The following is a 19,555-nucleotide window of genomic DNA, read 5'->3' as shown; positions in this document are numbered from 1 at the left end:
AATAATGAACTAAGTAATAAAATACATACATTGGCTATCAGCCAACTTAGTGTTACTTGAAGATTCATTTCATTCACTCCCAAGGTAGTAGTGGGACAACTGAGGCACCACCAGGTACCATCAAGGCTGTCAGTGGCTAGAACTGTGTTGATCCTTTCTCCAGCACAGAGAATAATAAGGAAGGATGGGGTGAGGGTTTAAAGTTACCATCACATCGCTCTAGAAAGCAAACCCACTGGCTCATTTACCGAATATTTATGGATCCCTATGTAGAAAAAGTCCTGGGGAGGAGGAACTGAACGTGAAAGGCAGGCACACCGACTGCTGCAGCCCCTGCCAGCCCTCCACTTACTGGGGAGAACTTGGTGATCCTCAGACACATGGAACCCTTGTTGGGGTTTGTTCTGGGCTGCCAGGGTAAATGCCTCTGAAGAGCCCTGCACCCAGCTGTCCCCGTCGATTATGTTGCTGAGTGGCAGCCTCCAAGAGAGGGTCACATTGCCTCTTGCATGTCATCTGAAAACAGGCAGTTTCCAAAACGCACAAAGGGTGCTGAACAGCCCGGATACATAGGAGTCAGGCCAAAATCTTCCTTGACCTCCAGAAGCCTAGGTTCTGCTAACCCATGGTTCCTCTGCTGGGACCCCTTTCCCACCCATAATAATCTTTGTGCCACCTCTTTGTATCTGGGGAACTTTGAAAAATATCCATGTCAAGATCGACCACAGACTTTAAAAAACAGAGCCTCTGGGTCCTTATATCTGATTATATGTATACATATATATGTATATATATCATATAATACATAATTAATATATATCCTAATATATATATATATATATATACACACATACACATTACATATGTGTATACCCTAGATCCTGTGTCTATAGTTCAGAATCCTTGCTCTCTCTGTAAGTAGTCATCATGCGATGACATTTTTCTCAGGGACGCCTTCCCTATCAGCCCTAGCTTAGGTCTAGTCACCCTCATATATACCCTCTAAGCAATGCCCTGTATTTGCTGGCATGTAACATTTGAGCTATCATTTGTTTCAAGCCTGCCTTCCCTGCAGCCCACCTGCTGTCTGAGGAGCCTGAAACCCCTGGCTTACCTGCAAGTAATTCTGATTCATCCAATGATAAGGTGGCATGGATGGTGTTCAGTATCTACTTCTTGAGCGAATGGTTATTTTACCACATTGTGTGTGTGTGTGTGTGTGTGTGTGTGTGTGTGTGTGTGTGTGTGTGTGTACTGTGCACATGTGCATGAATGTGCTGAGTACATCGATCAGAGGACAACGTTCAGGAATCTTTTCTTTCCTACCATCATGTAGATCTTGTGATAGAACTCAGATCATCCGGCTTGGCGCTTGATCTGCTGAGCCATTTCCTAGCCCTTGAATGAATGATTCTTTACTCAACTGAGCATGTCTGGTCAAATCTCTGGTACATGGATCTGCTAAGAGGATTTTTGAAGGTAAGACCTTAATCAAGCCAGACAATATATTTTAGGAATTGTGAGTTTTAATCAGTGTTTTCATCTTCCCATTCATGTCTCGAGGCAGTGCAGTAAGGCCACCGTCATGAAATGTGTGGTCCATCCTGAAATGCAGATCAAGTTGCCTTGATTGCTATAATCTCATATCTGGACACAATGTTGAAAACAAGAAAAATCCCCTTCAATAAGATGCATGCATTCTTAGGGTACCTGTTTGTCCTGAGCATGACAGTTGATGATTGGGAATCCCTGGTTCCTGTGGTAGAGCCTAATTGGGTTCCCAGACCAGCTAAACTCTAGTGCAGGCGATATTTGGGTACTTGTGCATTCTGGTTATTTCTCTCTCTCTCTCTCTCTCTCTCTCTCTCTCTCTCTCTCTCTCTCTCTCTCTCTCTCTCTCTCTCTCTTTCTCTCTGTATTTGTGCTCTGTATCGTGTATGTACATGTAAAAATAGGGTTCTTCCAGGAAACCCCAATTTTAACTGAGGGTTAGGCAAGAGGATTGCTGGAAACCCAAATCACAGGCCCGAACTCAGACTTTTGCAACATCCTGGATTTAGCCCAGGCAAATGGCTTGCCTGAGCCCCTGAAGAACCACTCCTCCAGTGGGCTCCAAAAAGCCAGCTCATGGGCTCTTGACAGTGACAAGCCCCTTCCTCCACCAACCTGTTGGTTGGCTCAGGGATCGTGGCCTTGTGACACGCCCAGCCTGAGCCTGGGGCCTGCAGGACAGCAGAGGCACATGAGGCTGGGCCCCTAAGCGAGGGCCACTGCCACAGGGCCCTTCTCCATCCAGGGCCTCCTGGGCCTCGGTGGCCAAGGTGTCTAGCACGCATTCTCGGTGCAGGTGGCACAGCTCTCCGCGCTTCTGATCACGGGAATCTCGGGTCTAGACCTCCAGCCGCAGAACAGTCCAAACCGCTACTCCACTTCTTCCCATTCCCTCGCTTCCCCACCCTGGGACGGAATATCCCGGCCTGGCAGGACTGGATCACCTCCGCCTCCTCCCACTGCGCTGATCCTGCAAGTGAGGGAGGCCCCGGACCCGGGCGGTGGCTGGCAGAGGGGAGTGGAAAGGGAGGATAGATGGGGCCGGGGGTGGGGTGGTGATGGGGGAGGTGGGGGTGTCATTTTCTTTTTCTTTCTTTCTTTTTTTTTTTTTTAAAAAAGTATTTCTCTCGCGAGAAACCGCTGCGCGGACGATACTTGAAGAGGTGGGAAAGGAGGGGGCCGCGGAGTTGGGGCAGAGACTGTGGGTGCCACAGGCGGCCACGGCTGGGACAGCTGCGGAGCAGAGCAGCCGACGCCGCCCGGGAGTCCGAGCCGCTGGTCCAGTGGGTGTCTCGGGGTCCTGCCGGGGTCAGGCGGCAGCCGGGGGCTGGAGGGCTGTTTGCGCGGCACCTAGGGAATGAGGCCGGGCAGGGTGAGGGGCTGTCCCGAGCATCTGCAGCTGGCCCTCTCTGCCTGACAGCTGCAGGACCTGGGGCTGCGGTGCCCGGCTCCACGTTGGATACAGGGGACTGGCGGGGGGTGGCCGTGGCCGGGTGTCTGGGCGGAGAGGACCCTGTTTGGGGGAGCGTCAGCCCTCACCGTGCGCAATCAGTGCCATTAAGACGGTGTAGGCAGCCGGCTCGCGGGACTCTTGGGCTCCCTGGGGACACTGTACTTGGCGCCGTGAGGCCGCAGGATCCGAGGATCCCGGTCGCCTGGCTCTGGCTCTGTAGCCAGCTGGGATCGAACGGTCCTTGCTCATCCGAGTAACTGCGCCACGCGCAGGCGGCGCGCGGGCTGGGCTCGGCGGGCGGCGGCGGGGTCTGCGAGCTCCAGCATCCCAGAGCCCTGAGTGTTTCCCCCCCGCCCGCCTTGGGGACTTGTCTGTGTTGCAGGGCAAGGGCTGCCCGAAGCGGGAGCAGCGTCGGGAAAAGAAAGCAGTAGGAGCCGGGCGAGGACACCCCTGCGGCGGGACAGCAGGACCAGCGGGATCCCGGAGGCTCGGGGCGCTGGAAGGCGCAGCGGCGGCGGCGGCGGCGGCGCGAGTAGCGGCCGGCGGCACCATGCGGCGAGGCGGGCTGCTGGAGGTCGCGCTGGCGTTCGCCCTGCTCCTCGCGTCCTATACGAGCCATGGGGCGGACGCTAATCTGGAGGCTGGGAACCTGAAGGAGACTAGAGCCAACCGGGCCAAGAGAAGAGGCGGTGGAGGACACGATGCGCTGAAAGGGTAAGGGAAGCGCTTAGCTGTTTCGCCCTTCTTGGACTTGAAGACCCACAGCAATTGACAGGGCCGGTTCTGGCCGGTAGAGGACCCCGGGTGAGACCTCCTGGGGGTCGCCTGTAAGTGCCAAGATTCCTTGGTCACCATCGCTTGTTCAGATAAATCGCCTTGTTCCTGCCCCAGAGGAGAGGTCCTGGTTGGAGGGAGTCCTGGCCCATTGTTGAGGCAGATTTGGGGAGGCGAGAAGGGCTCCTTGTGGAAGAAGGGGAGGAGCTGAAACCCCGGAGAAAGGGAGAAGCCCACTGCTTTTGCTACATACCGATTCCGGCAGAGTGCAGGCAGAAGTGCTTTCCGTGTGGGTATCAGCTGTTTGCGAAGCGGCGAGGAAAGGAAAGGAAGACTCCAGAGACCGAGACAAGACGCATGGTCATGCTCATGAAAATCAGGGCTGTAGCGTCTGGGCTGTGTGAGCTCTGCATGCCACTGCTGGAGTAACGTCGCTGTGGCTGGCCCTACACGGGTTGATGTGGTGTCTACTTGGAAAACCCTTGTCCCACCAGCTTCCCACGCCCTAGTCTTGTAGCAATTTAAATTAGACAGGCTGGCTGTCTGAGGCTTGGCAGTTTCGGAAGCTGAAGGAGGGTGGAAATACAGTTCCTTTAAGATTTTTTTAAAAACTCCTAATAATGCCAGTCTCCGAGATTAAGTTCAAGCCTCTATAGAAGTGGTCGGATGGAAATTGATGGCCACTCTTCTCTCCCTTGGAGGAACCTGCTCAGTGACCCCAGGCAGTGCATATGCTGAGGTTTCTTGTCATTTTCAGGGTGCTTTCCCCCCAAGTGGTCTGTAACTTATGTGGCCCTGGATGTCATGATGAAGGTGTTCATTGTATTTTGTGTGTGTGTCGGGGTGGGGGGGGGCTGTTTTGTGTGTATGTAGTGGATCTTGTGTTTGTATGGCTTCAGTAGAAGAAGCAGAAGTGGGGTGTATGGAACAGTTTTTGAGTCCTTGTCTGGACGAGGGACCAGATGAGCATCACTGCAAAGCGCTTATGCTGTGGTAATACGTTTGTGATGGTTTGATCCCCCCAAATAGCTAGAATCAGTTCTGTCTTGACCTTTGTGGGAAACGGACCCAGAATGTTGTTGGGAAACAATCCGACAACATTGGCAATAAGATCTACTGATCCCGACCAAGCATCAGACAACAGTTGCCCTGTGTAGAAGGCTGTGGAGAGTTCAGTAAATGGGTGGAAAAGCTGGTTTTTAACATGTTTCAAGAGGGCTTTGTTTGGCTCAGCATTTTTCTTTCAGACTGTCATTCTGGTGCATGCTATCATCTTAGTATCTATTGTGATGGCACTGCTCGCATCTATACAAACAAACGCACATATACATATGTGTACATGTAAATGAGAGATTGTAGTTTTTATAAATCTTTTTTAACCCATAGTATTAGTAGAACAGCCATTATGAACATTCCTAGTTCTTATGTTATCTATAAGGTTTTCTGTGTCTATTTCTATGTATGTATGTATGTGGTAAAAGAATTTTAAAGGATATACAATTAAAAGTATTTCCCTCCTACATCTCAGATACCTCAATTATATATTTTACATATATTATATATTATTATATATTATATATATGTAGCCACATATGCATTGCATATATGCATGTTATATATATACACACACATATATGAATATATATGTGTGCACCTTTTTTTTTTACTATGTATGTACTGTATATAATGTGGGCCTTCACTTTTTATACATCTTCAGTGTGTCCATCTGTTAACTTGTGTTCTCTTGGCTTGTAGGTTCCCATGATATTGTGGAATAGGTCCCAAATGACAGCTCTTGAGATTATAATAAATATTTTGCTATTAACAACATCTTTCTGTATACTTACATGTATGTGCATAAGCTTATATGTGGCACAAAGTAATATAGGTAGAGCTGCTGGGTCAAGGTTTTCTTACAGATTCTAAACACACTCATTCTGATGCGGATTTTGAAGTCTCTTTGCTCACTGCCGTTAGTCTCACAGGATGGTCTTTCAGCCGTGCTGTGCTGCGTAAACCGTCAGAAGAGCAGGCTGTGCACGACGTTTGTACAGTTGTGACTTAAAGCTTCTATGTGTGCTCACTAAAGCTGTCCAGCTCAGAACTAACCCCTGACTATGCTGATACCTGCTCGCTGCTTTGCTGGACATGCTGGGCTTCTGAAGTGCAGGTGGTCTGTAGTCCCCAAGGCTTGTGTGAGGCGGGGGCTATGACTTTTGACACCTCGCTGGTATCCATGCACCGATGTCTGGCACACGGTGTCCTGTTGCCTTTGGCTTTTCCTCTGATGTGACAGGTTCTGGCCTTAACACCCGTGTCCTTTTCCTATCATCTCCCTCGCTCTGCAGACTGGAGGGCCCGGCTTCCCTGACTAGGTGTGCCGCCCTAGCTGGCTTCTCTCCTGCATCCCAGGGCAGGTGTTTTCTCCCTTTTTCTCTTCTCACTGGGCAGCAAAAGTTGTTCCACTGTGGAAATTTAAGGATCCTTAAATTTTTTTCCCAGCTTTTGCTGTGTTTTCTTAGTAAGTTGCCAATTTCTGCTTTTACAGGAAATCCTCTATTTTTTTTTTTGAAAATTTAAAAAGATGGAATCAACGTGTTCTCCATTCGCTCAGCAAAACAATGTTTTTCCTCAGTTTTTCCAGTGAAAATTTGCATGTTTACTTATTTTTACATTCTGTTTATTTATTATATGTGTGTGTGTGCAATACAGTATGTGTGTGTGTGTGTGTGTGTGTGTGTGTGTGTGTGTGTGCACAGAGGACAATTTGCAGACATCCGCTCTAACTCCATCATTAGGTTCTGGGTGTTGAGCTCAGGCTGACATGCTTGGCAGTAGGCACCTTTACCTGTTACAGAGCTGTCTCGCTGGCCCAAAGTTTGCAAGTTTAAAAATCATTTTCCAGTAGTAAACACATATAGGAGTTTTCTTTTGCCTGGCCATTGCTTAACATGTGTGAAATGACTTGATGAGAAATAATGCAGTTCTAACTGCATTTCAGCTCATAGGAATTTTCTTGGCTAAACTTTAATACTGCAATTAGTCAAAAAAAAAAAATGGAAGATGGCTCAGTAACACACACACACCACCACCACCACCACCACCACCACCACCACCACCACCATCACCACCACCATCACCACCACCAGTACTGCTACCACCAGCAACAACACCACCTCCATCACCAATAAACCAATTCTAGTTAGAAAGCAGTAGTTATGCACCCTTTCTTTATGATTGCCTTATTGCTTTAACGCCCAAATAAGGAAATATTACAGTTTCATGTCAAAGGGAAACATTCCTTAAACTGAAACTTCTTTTCCCAAGTCTCCAGTAACAGGGAATGAGTCTTGTGTCCCTGTTGCTGGTTCATGAGTTTACAGGCTGACAGGTTGATAAGCTGACAGGCTGACAGGGTTGATAGATTTATAGGTTGACAGTTGACAGGCCCAGGAGTCCCATTGTGGTTTACAAAGTTTGTCTCCCTTCTCATGCTTCTTTCTGGTCTTTGTTTATTTGTTTACATTGTTCAGAATTCTTATTACCAGAAAAGCACATATGAAACAGTTCACAGCCAGGGTAGATTATGTGATGGCAAACTCCCAACTTCTTAATTATGGAAGTCTTTCTTAACGAAATTGGATGGGGAGAACAGAGGATTTGACTCAGAGCTCACTTGACTCACAAAGACAACTTGAAGACTCATCTGAAGTCACAATCTCCTCCTTACACATGGGGGAAGCTCCTGACAATGGCATCTTTGGTTTTCATGTTAATGAAAAGAGGAAGCTAATATATTGGGACATGATTTAAAAAACAGATTTTCTTAAGCTGAGGTTTATGTAATTCCACATTTTAAATAAAAAGAGATGAAATATTTATTTGATTTTTTCATCTATGCCTTTTGGACAAAGAGATAATTTAAAGAAATGAGTAAGCTGTTAATGAGGTAAATGAATAAAAACATATGTCAACATATACAGCATCATGATTTGAGAGTGGAAGTGAATGGAAGTACAGACCTATCTTCACACTTAATTGGAATTTTAAATAATATTGAAAGATTCCCTCGTTAAAAAAATCAAAGCATTATATTTATAACCTATAATTACTCAAACAAAATGCTAAACAATTAAAATATACATTCAAAACCAAATAATTTACCCAAGACATTCTGCGAGCTTTAGCTTTGGTTTTCAATGTGAATGCTTTTTTGGAAGACAAGTAAACTATTTTAACAATTTCTTTGATTTTAGACACTGCCCAGCAAATGGGCTTACTTTAATAGCATTCTTTGAGAAAGCTGAAATCAATAATATATCAAGCCTGTCATAGAAGGTCTGTGAACATTTGTTGTTTCATGATTATTAAAACATGGTTGTCTCTTGTGTGGTTATGTATTGGGATGTGTGTGTTCTTGTGTGTGGGGGTGCACAGGCACATATTGGACATGTCTATGGAGGCCAGAAGTCTGCTTAGGGTGTCATTTCTCAGGAGCCGTCCACCTTATATTTTGAAGCCCAATTTCTCCCCAGGGTCTAGAGTTCTCTGATTAAGTTACACTGACAGTCCAGTAAGCGCCAGAGAACCATCTGTCTCTGCCTCCTGGTGCTGGGGTTACAGGTCTGCAGTGCCTGTCTGGCTTTGTAAGTTGGTGCCAGGGATGGAACCGAAGCCCTCACTTCACTGTGAGACCTATCTCCTGACCCCCTAGACTTGATTTCCATTTCCCACTAATCTGTAAAATCGTCCAAGAGGCAAGAGTCAAATCGTAAGCATTTTACCACTAATATCATTAAATGAATCTCAAAGAATCACTAATTCCAGAAGCCTCGATTGACTAGTCTTTACTTAGCTGAGTGGAACACCAGAGATGTGTAGTGCATGGCTTGGAAGGGGCTTCATAGTTTACAGAAGACCAAGAGCCATTAACAGAGAAGCAGCCGAAGGCACAGGGTCCGGTGTTAGGCTAACCAACCACAGCTGCAGCACCAGTGTGCCTTGATTTGATGGAGCTCAGCCCCGATAAACGCTGCTAAGAACTTGGAGTCATATATATTGGTCATTTGCGGGAGGGGAAAATCAAAACTCAAAATGTGAAGTATAGATTTTATTAAAAATGTACCCATTTCACAGCATTATAAAGTAAGAACATCGTATCTCTAAACAGTGGCTCAGGACCCTGTGTAATAATACTGTATGAAGTGATGCTTCGATAGTGTTTCTGACAGACACGGCTCCATATATGTTCTCTGTATAGTAGTTCATCTAATCCACACTGTGTTTCCAGGTGGGCCGTTTAATCCATTCCTCCTTACAAACATGAGCAATGTCTTAATATTCAAGTTTCTTCACTAATTAATTTTAGTTACTGTAGCTAGAGTTTTCTCCAGTCCTGCCTGGTCCACAGTCAGGACAAATCTCTCTCACCTGCCAGTCCCACAGCCACTTTGACCCAACCAAGTAAACATAGAGACTTATATTGTTCAAACTGTTTGGCTGTGGCAGGCTTCTTGCTAACTGTTCTTATAGCTTAAATTAATCCATTTCCATAAATCTATACCTTGCCACGTGGCTCGTGGCTTACCAGCATCTTCATATGCTGCTTGTCATGGTGGCGGCTGGCAGTCACTCTTCCCACCTTCCTGTTCTTTCTTTTCTCCTCTCTGTTAGTCCCGCCTATACTTCCTGCCTAGCCACTGGCCAATTAGTGTTTTATTTATTGACCAATCAGAGCTATTTGACATACAGACCATCCCACAGCAAGTTACAGTTTTGATTTCTTGTGTCAGTGGGCTAAGATATAAGATGCATGACTAAGATATTGGTGAAATTCCATTAAGCACTTCTAATATTCTTTAGTAAGAGTTAAAAAATCCTAAGTATGGTTAACTTTATTACTTAGTTAAATAAAAATGTTTTCTGAGACTTCAGCCAGACCTTAATAGGACAGAAAGGATCATATGATGTCAGGGTCATCAGGGACCTTGGATGGTGCATGTATTTTATTTTAATATTAGGGTTGTGTTTTCACTAAGGTGGAACTAACCATCACAGGTACAACCTTCTGTACCTTCCAGTTTCTGAGCTGAGAGTATTATGTACTAATTATATCATCCAGAATCTCTTGTTTTCAAATTCTGTGTAAGAAATGTTTCTTAGGTAGAGGTATGTAACACGTATCTCTTTCCAGGGAGGCTGATGTGCATCTCACATTCTTGCTGGCAAATTAATTATTTGATTATTTGCTTCATTTTTTTTTTTACATTTCTTACCTGTAAAAATCACAGCCAATTTTTAAATATTAAATTGAGCAATTATTGTTAAAATAGCAAGCTTTGGTGCATCCATGATGATTGCACTTTGATAGTATTAATCCCTTAATACACAGCTCCTTATGAGGGAGATTAAACGTCTTTGCACATTGAACAGGTTGGAGACAAGCAAAAACAAAAACAAAGAATGTAGAGTTCCAGTCATTACCCTAGGGAAATCAACTAGAGTTAGGAAACCTGGCTTTACAGAACTTTTAACTTAGCATTTTGTTGCTTCTCGGCTAAATTAAGTTTTATAGCTGGTAAATTTATTTCTTTTATCCTCTTGACACCTTCTTCTCCTGGAACGTTCTCCTGTGGGCACAGCTCAACATTTGTTGAAGGTGTCTCCTGTTACAGGTCAACAGAAGCACTGTTGGAAAGGGATTAATTAGAAAAGATGCGATAGTAGAAGATCCCTGGTCTGCAGACCGTGGACCAAGCTGTGTTTGAGAAGGACGTTTTATTGCCACATAGCCCGGACATCTGAGCACGCGTTACTCCAGTGCCGCCTGTCTTTGCAGCACTTGAGTGCTGTAGCTCTGACAGACATGACGGAACAGAAAAACCGAAATATTTGCTGTTTGGCCCTTTACAGGGCCCTGTACAGCCTCTGGTTGTACAAATGGTGGCTGTCCATCACAACCGAGAACCCCTCAAGGACGGGGAGGGAGATGCCTCGTGTATTTTATTTCTCTAAGGATTCCTAGGAATCGGGTATAAAGGAGGTGTCAGTAGATGGTGGTGGATGGTCAGTTGCAGATCAATTTTGACAGACTGACTGGGTAAGGTCAATTATATGAATTAGGGGCTAGAGGAAATGGAAATTTGACATGAAGGGGAAAGATGAGGGAAAAAGACACAAGGGGAGGAGGATTGGAAGTGTTTGGGATGGTGGGTCACTGGGCACAGCGGGCAGAGTTTGTGCTAAGAGACCTGACTGGCACTGTGAAGTGTGGTCTGAGGGCTGACACCTTGTGAGCCTGCACAAAGAGATGATGCCATTCAGGGCAGAGAGGGGCCAGCGGAAACATCGTGTTCCTGACTGTTGTGAGGATGAGCCGGGCTCCAGGATGATCCAGGCTGCAGGATCAGCCCTGTGTTACCGAAGCAGTGGTGTGAAAGCCGTGTGGTTAGTGCAGGGAGACAATAGGTGGGGAGTTTTAGGAGCAATGTGGAGTTCACATAGAATAGATGGTGGTCTGAGCAAAGGCAGGGGGGTTGATGATGAAGAAGAAGAGGCTCAGTTGCCCCAGACACAACAGAGGTGGTACAACTGAGCAGTTGGTGTGAAGAGGCAAAGGGGAGGAGGCATTTAGAATGCTCCTGCCTATATAGAAATGAGAATTCCTCACACATGAGGACATAATGGCCCATCTCTGAGAAAAGAACAGGACACAGATCACCTTGGGCTCCCCACTCCCAGGAGACACCGACTCTCATTGATGTTTTGACTGTCTTTTGCTCTGTACGAAGTCACTTCGAACAACTTTATGGCTTCTCAGTTCCGTGGGTCAGGAATTTAGACAGAGACTCTTGTCCCTGCACCTCACCGTGTCTGTTGGTCAGGGTGAGTGATAGCAGGCGTGCTTCCATGGAAGTGCAGGCCTGCCACTCTGTTTACCTTAGTGTGACTTATCTAAACAGAGAGAAATAAGTTTGGCTCTAGTGAGGGTTTCTCGGGTTTTAATTCTCTCTCGTGTAGTCCCCTGCCTGGGACTGCCCCTTAAGATGAAGCCTTTAAGTGTGTTTTTGTCAATGGGAAAACTGAGCCCCTGATTCAGTTGGTAGGCCTTGTTCAAGGTTGTGTCTGTTGGGGCTGTCTCTTGGTGGCATGTTGGAACCCCATATCTCTAATGTAGTATGACTCAAATGGTTTCAGGCTGGCTGGCTGGGCTTGGATGGGCTCATGTAGAGTGTTGCCTGAGTTCCTCAGCTCACTTCCTGTGGTCTCCGACTGTCCTTCATCAGTGGCCTTTCTGTATGATCTCCCAGAAACAAAGCCAGGCTCTCTATGCAGAGATTCTGGATCACCTTCTCATGAGCATGAAAATGGAAGCCACTAGATTCTGCTCAAACTTAGCCTGCAACGGTATGCCCTGGAATTCTTCGGGAATTGCAGGCTGCCTTTGTTAGAGTTTTACTGCTGTGAAGAGACACCATGACCACAGCAGCTCTTATAAAGGAAAACATTTAATTGGGGCTGGCTTACAATGTCAAAGGTTTAGTCCATTATCATCATGGCGGGAAGCATGGTGATATCCAGGCAGACATGTGCTGGAGAATGAGCTGAGAGTTCTCCATCTTGATCTGCAGACAGCAGAAGGAGACTGTCACACTGGGTGTAGCTTGAGCATATATGAGACCTCAAAGCCCACCTCCACAGTGACACACTTCCTCCAACAAGGTCACACCTCCTCCACCAAAGTAACACCTCCTAATAGTGCCACTCCCTATGGGCCAAGCATTCAAACGCATGAGTCTATGGGAGCTACTCCTGTTCGAACCGCCACACAGGCTTTGCCCAGATTCAAAGGCATGGGCAGCAGATGCTGCCTTTGCATGTGAGGAGCAGTGTGCTCTGCAGCGTGAGGAGACGAGTGAGCAGAATGAAGCAATGGGCTTTGAGGGGGATAATGCAATATTTCAGGTTTAACTCCAGCTTGATCTAGTCTGCCTGGCCTTGTTCTCCATAGGCGGTGAGAATGTGGACTTGTCATTGTATTTTGCTGTGTGGTGTCGGAATAAGAATGCTCCATGGATAGCATGGCAGCACAGTTCAGTCGGATCAGCTCCCCGCTGAAATCACATGTGGCCATCAGAAATGAGATTACAGTCAATGACCGACCGGGTGCATTTATTTACATATGAGCACCAAAAACACAGACCCCCCCTTCCCTTTAGAGTTGTGAAATTCAGTGAGAACTTTGATGTGCAGCCACTCTGGTTTATTAACTTAAATATTCAGCATTTTTTGTGCTTGCTCCTACAGGGATTTTACCTTCATTTTTTTTTTAGCCACATTTTTCTACATTTGTTGGGTAATCGTCCCACTTTGTTTTTGTTTATGTTTTGGTGTTGGAACCAGGGGTTATAAAAAATAACCAACTATAGGTCTGCAGTTGCCCGTGGAGCTGAGCTGAGACCGTCAAGGAGCTGAACTCCCCCACGCTTGTCTAAAAGGAGTCGCCACATTGTCACAGAAGAAAATCAGATCAGACTTGGGTTGTGCCAGTTCTACCCCGCAGCAAATCTGGCTTTAAGTTTCCTGTGACTTTGCAACTTTCTCAACTAAGTGGTATTTTTGGTTGAAGTTATCACTCAGTCTGTTTACTCAGCCCCCTCAGAGCAGAAGGGAGAAAGGAAAATTCCCCATCTCCACCATTTCCAGCCAGAAATGTATTCCAGACAGAGCAGGCAGGGTGGGAGAACTGCCCCTTTAGACAAGTGGTTTGGGTCAGTGTTTTGAAGGGCTGTGAATTCCTAGACCATCAGTCATACTTACATTCAAATATACACATCGGATTCCAAATATAGTATCGCCGTTTATGACACTGGTGTCGGGAGACAGGATTTATGTCAGCCCTATGGATACACTTGGTCTGTTGTTAAGTTTTATGACAATCTCTATATTAATAAAGCGCCCATTCCCAAGGACGATTTTCCTTTTTGTTTTTTCGCCTCTTCCTCATCACTGTCTTTGTTCCTTCTATTCCTTCCACTTTCATCCTTTTCCTTTTTTAAAAGACACATTATCACTATGTGGGCCAGGCTGCCTTTGAACTCATGACCCTCCTACATTGACTTTGCCAGGCTGAGTGTGGTGACAATCCTAGGCAGAGGCCAAAAAAACAAAACAAAACAAAACAAAAAAAACAGTAACAAAGATGGCCGCACAAAACCAGCCCAGTACTGGAATTGCAGACACCGCCTCCCAGCTTGGATCTGCCTTAGCTCTTACATCATCATCCACATTGTCTTCATCTCCTCTTTCTCTTCTTTTAAAAGTAACTCTATAACTGCAGCTACAAATAAAATAGAGCAGAGAGAAATATTAGAGTTTGAAAATTAGGAAAAATAAATGCATCTTAAGTAATAGGGAAGCCTATTTATGTGGGAGACTTGGAATCTTCCAGAAGAAAAATACAAGTATGGTTTTGTTATAGGAGGGAAGGGGGAAAGCTAAGGGAGGCTAGAGGAGAAGGTTCTGGAGTGAGAGCCTCTCAGCCAAGGGCTGGGGCTGGTCAGAACAGAGGCCTAGTTTCCAGGGACAACTTCCTCACTCCTGGCAGTGACCTGCGGCCTTCAGCCTTTTTAGAGCTTCTGAAGGAGAGTCAGTCCAAAGCAGAAAAGATTCCATGCAACTACCCAGAGGAATGCAGTGGGAAGGCGGGCTAACCCATGGCTTATTATGCACCTGTGAATGTGGCCCTGTGTAAATAGTGCTGTGGGCAATGGCTGATGTCCACAGCTAGCTGTGTCCTCTCAGTGATGATTTATAAGGTTGCATGCCAGACCTCAACAGGATTATGTCCTTGTGAATACCTTTAAAAAGATTTCTTTAATTTTTAATCATCAGTATGTGTATGTGGCTGTATACTTGTGAGTGCGGGTACTTAAGGAATTCAGAAGAAGGCATGATCCTGTGAGTCACACAATGTGGGTGCTGGGAGACGAACTCGGATCTCTGTAATAGGTGCTCTGAACTGCTGCGCTCACTCTCCAGCCCCCTTGGGAATACCTTCAAAGTCTTTCTTGGTGGCATTTGTGAAAAGCATGTTTACAAATGCATTAGAGAGAGATGAATTTTAGGAGCTTTTAGATGCTAGCCAAGACCCAGAGAAGGGCCATTCAAAAGCACCCGTGGTACAGATTTTCTTCTTGAGTTCATAGCTGTAGAAACCACAGCGGGACAGATCCGGTTTAAGTAGAAGCATGATGTTGGGTAGTGCCTCACGTCTTTCTGTGTTCATATTCCGGACAGTTGACTGGTGGTGTCTTCAAGTCTTCTCATTCTAGGTATGAGATAACCTCTGACATAGTGAGCATGTCACTTTCCTTCTTTTCTTTCCCTCCCTCCCCGTCTCTCTCCCTTCCCCTCCCCCACACCTCTCTCTCTTCTATCTTTCTGGAAACATGATCTCACTATGTAGACTAGACTGACCTTGAACTTGCTATATAGACCAGGCTAGCCTAGAACTTGCTGTATAGACCAGGCTGGCTTTGAACTTGTCAGCCATCCCCTTGCCTCTGCTTCCCAAGTGATGAGATTGTAAGTGTGTGACACTATGCCCAAGTGTACTTGAGTCGTTCTTCCCTCCCTTCCTCCCTCCCTCTCTCCCTCCTTTCTTTCCGTAGGTAAACTCTGTAGGTGACACTTGGTGGGAGAACACTCTGCAGTAGTTTTTAGATATTTACTTTTACCTGCCCATCAATGGAAGGCTCCATTAAGTAGTCTTGGGAGGAAGAAGGGTTTCTAAAGGAGCCTAGTTTAGTAAAGGCATCAGGGAGAGAGTTCGACAAAGGGAAAGTAGGAGCCATCTCTGGGAGTCGAAGGAGTGATTCGCCCCTCTGTGTCCCCACCCCACCCTCGTACTTCTCATTGACAGTTGAGGGATCTGGAGATCTGGCATGGGCTAAGACAATTCTGGATTGCAGTTAAGCACAATCTTTTCCTTTATAACTTGCATACTCAGTTATCCAGTTACTGATTTATGCAGTTAGATTCTACGAGATAAATATGCCAACATGAAAACATTGCTTTCTGCTGTAGCCCCCCCCCCCATAAGTTTAGAGAACACCTGCTTAATTTTAATGACAATTTTATTGAGCATTAGCTGTGTTTGAGTTGGACGGAATCCTTAGCTTTCAGAATGAACACACTTCTCAAGCCATTGATCGTACTCTTCTTTTCAGCAATTCTGGACAGACCTACCATTTAGAATATCGCTCTCTATGCATGTGGGTAAAGTCAGGGATGATGTGGACAAGGGCCAGGCAACGGGAGAACTGAGGTCCACCCTTCAAGTCCACAAGTCGTTTGCAATCTCCCCGGACTGCTGCTGTTTCACACCCGAGAGTGTAGGCCCCGGACCTCGAGTTTGCAAATTGTATATCCCATTACCACCCCGTGAGTGCTCTACTCCCCAGGGCCACACAGTGGACGTTTTAGCTGGAATCCGAGAAAGTGTCTGAACATTTCCTGCAGAGTTGGCTAGGAGTGATTTGGCAGTTCAGTCATAAAACCCCAGAGCTGGTGGCTAGGGGATATGCTGTAATTACCTCACACTGTTTCCTGTTTGAGCCTGGTTGTGGGTAATGGGGTAGAGTGGTATTGCTTGTGGGACTATATTTTAAAAGATAGAGGAGTCATTTTCAATGAACACTAATCACCGTTGGCCATGCTTTCAGGGAGGCTTGGGAATGTGGGGATAGACATGCTTGGGTCAGATCCTGGCTCCACCACCTACTGGGAAGAAACCTCAGACAAGTGGCGTGACCTCTGTAAGCCTCATTTATTACCTTGTAAACAAAATTATAGCACACACCTTTTGGTGTTGTCCAAGATTTAATGACACGGTGCAGGACACATTCCTAGTACAGTGCCTGGTGTGTCTCCGTGTGGCAACGAGGGTGGATAGAATGCTATTATAGGTAACCAAATGACAATCAACATTTATTTAAAGACAATAAAAAATATAAAAGCAAATATGAGTATTTTCTGTGCTTCATCAACTTCCAGGAGAAAAATGAACCTAAAATAAAATAAGTATTTCCTTTAAAACTTTGAATTTTTTTCCGTACTCTTATAAAAATATGTAAGTCATTGTATCCTTTTGTAAGCAATCTAGACATGGCTGAACATTTGAAAGCAAGACTCTTTGAGCTCAGGCTGACTCATCTTCTCATTTGTTTTTTCCTTGAAAACAAATTATTCCACCTTCTCACTCACTGAAGTGTCAGGAAACGTTGGGGATTCCTTGCTGAGTGATGTCATCCTGCACATTTATATTCCCTGTGACTGTAAACTATGACCACTTCCAGGTACAGAAAAGCCCAAATCCATCCCCTCTAGGCCTAACACAGACCAAATGTCTTTCCCTTCAAACGCATTTCTTAATGAATGGGTTCATCATTGAGAAAGATAGAGGGTGTATGTGAGAATGGATCATGGCCGGCGTGCTTAAGGACTTGCACAGGTCTGCTCAAGCTGTTTGTTCTCGGGTTCCCCATCTGGTCAGCATCATCCTCACAATGGTTAGTTCTTATCAGTTGTTGGAGATGGTTGACTTGGACTCTTGTCATTTCCAGTCTGGGTCTTGGTCCTTCTCAGGACCACTGAGGCATACACCAGATACAAATGGTTTGTCAAGGAAAAGAAGGAAGGAAACAGGCGAGGAGCTGATGATCTGTCAAAGGCTGTGGCAGTCAGGATGGACCAGATGATACCGCAAAGTCGCTGTGTAACTTTTCAATGTGAGGACTGTCAGGTTTGTACAAACCTAGGGAGGAAGAGGTAGTGACGTCTTAGCTTCCCATTTCTCAATGAAAAGTCAGACTTGGGGCTGGGGAGATAGTGCCACAGGTGAGAGCGCTCGTTTTCCCATCATGAGGACCCGAGTTCAAATCCCCAGAGCCCACACAGGAAGCTGAGTATGGGTGCATACACCCGATGGAGAATTGCTGGTGCTTGCTGACTACCAGTCCAGCTCAGGTTTAGTGGGTGAGCCCTGTTCAAGGGAGTCAGTGGAGAGTAATAGAGAAGGACACCCGATATTCCCCTCTGGCTTCTGCATGTATGGGCATGGGAACTTGTGTCTATATATATCCACAGGCATATCACACACAGGTATACTGACTGCACTTACACAACTTACATGCACACACACACACACACACACACACACACACACACACACACACATGAACTCATGTAGTTAATCTTGTTTCATCTACTTCTCATGCTGCCATAAATTATTTTGAAATGAACTCCTGAAACATTCTTTTGTGTGTCTGAGTGTTAGTGTGGGTATCTACGTTTATGTAGAGGCCAGAGAACAACCTTGGGTGACATTCATTAGATGACACCCACCCCTTTTATTTTATTGGATTGAGGTCTTTCCTTGTCATCAAAACTTGCAAAGTAGCCTAGACTGGCTAGTCAGCAAGCCCCAGGGAGCTTTCTATGTGCTGTTCCCTAGCTCTGGGATTATGAACACACACTACTGTGCCTGGCCTCTAATGCAGGTACTGGGGATCCAACAAGGTCCCCACGGTCCCATGCAAGCATTTTATAGACAGTGCTCTTTCCACATGTCCACCACATTTCGTGTATTTGTTAATATTTCAACCTCTAAAAGGTGAGCCTTCCTCAAGAAACATAAATACAACACCAATATCACATTTAACATTAGTTTTTAAATAATATATCTGGTGAGTTTTAAAATCTCCTTAATTAAGTCATACTTTTTATTTTTATAGTTCATTGAAATTGGGGTCTAAATAGAGTCCATATTTTGTAATTGGTTTATGCATCCTTTATGTATTTTTTAAAGACTTATTTATTTATTATATTTACAGTGTTCTACCTGCATGTGTCCCTGCATGCCAGAAGAGGGAGCCAGATCTCATTACAGATGGTTGTGAGCCACCATGTGGTTGCTGGGAATTGAACTCAGGACCTCTGAAAGGGCAGTCTTAACGTCGGAGCCATCTCTCCAGCACCCTTTATGTATTTTTTTTTTAAATGCAGATTGACTCGCTCTCATTTTCTCCTGATAATCTACTTCTAGAAGAAAATGGTAGCAGTAGGGCTGCTTCCAGTGCCAGTCTGCCAACCTTTATTGGTCATCTGAGAAGAAGGATGTGTCTAGGGGTAAAGTCACTATGCACTGAGAACATTCTTCAGTGCAACTGGCGTCTTCCCATTGTAAGACTTTCTCAGTGCAGAAAGGTGACTTCCGTTCCAGCCCAGACTCCTTGCATGACTGGAGGGTGGTAGTGTCTAGACTGTGAGCCACTCACTCTTGGAGTGTACTGCTGTGGTGCCTTTCCTAGCCTAGGCACTGCATTCCTCTGATGTGGGCATATTGTGTTTGCTGTGAACTCTGCAAACTTTTTGTTAAGAAGACTTGATAAATGGGTTGTGCTCTTTTTCTAGGAAGCACTGTTGTAATGCAAGTCTTTCCCTCCATGACTTTAGCCATCGATGTTCATCTTCTAGAACCACTGATTTATTCGGGAAATGGAATGGAAATGCTCTTATTCTGCCATTCTTTGCTTGTTTATTAATGCTGTAAAGCTTGTAAAGGAGTTTTGAATGTACACTCAAGGTTCACAGCCGGCCAAGTTTGCTTTTTCGGATCCATGACCCCAAGGGATATAGAAAAATCGCAAAACATGGAATAGTAATGATTGGCTATCACAAGGTTGAAGATTGTGGGAAGTTTCTAAAGGGTGAACC

General features: G+C 45.5%; 1 protein-coding gene across 4 annotated transcripts in view; it reads left to right on the top strand.

Annotated features, from left to right (window-relative positions):
* Positions 1–2,710: 2,710 nt before the first annotated feature.
* The window catches only part of Fbn1 (fibrillin 1), a 212,705-nt gene continuing 195,860 nt past the window's right edge, over positions 2,711–19,555 (top strand). For 2 of the 4 annotated variants that reach the window (XM_076570547.1, XM_076570546.1), the window contains exon 1: positions 3,456–3,718. In XM_076570547.1, coding sequence (XP_076426662.1) covers positions 3,555–3,718 — 164 coding nt within the window. In that variant the 5' untranslated portion in view covers positions 3,456–3,554. Of the gene's footprint in view, positions 2,835–3,386; positions 3,719–19,555 lie in introns of those variants that run through there. The other 2 variants (XM_076570544.1, XM_076570545.1) reach the window with 2 other exon arrangements.

Source organism: Peromyscus maniculatus, chromosome 4 (genome assembly GCF_049852395.1).
Source record: "Peromyscus maniculatus bairdii isolate BWxNUB_F1_BW_parent chromosome 4, HU_Pman_BW_mat_3.1, whole genome shotgun sequence".
Classification (NCBI taxonomy): Eukaryota; Metazoa; Chordata; class Mammalia; order Rodentia; family Cricetidae; genus Peromyscus; species Peromyscus maniculatus.
The sequence above is the reverse complement of the archived record's forward strand: the minus strand, read 5'-3'. Positions and strand labels throughout refer to the sequence as shown.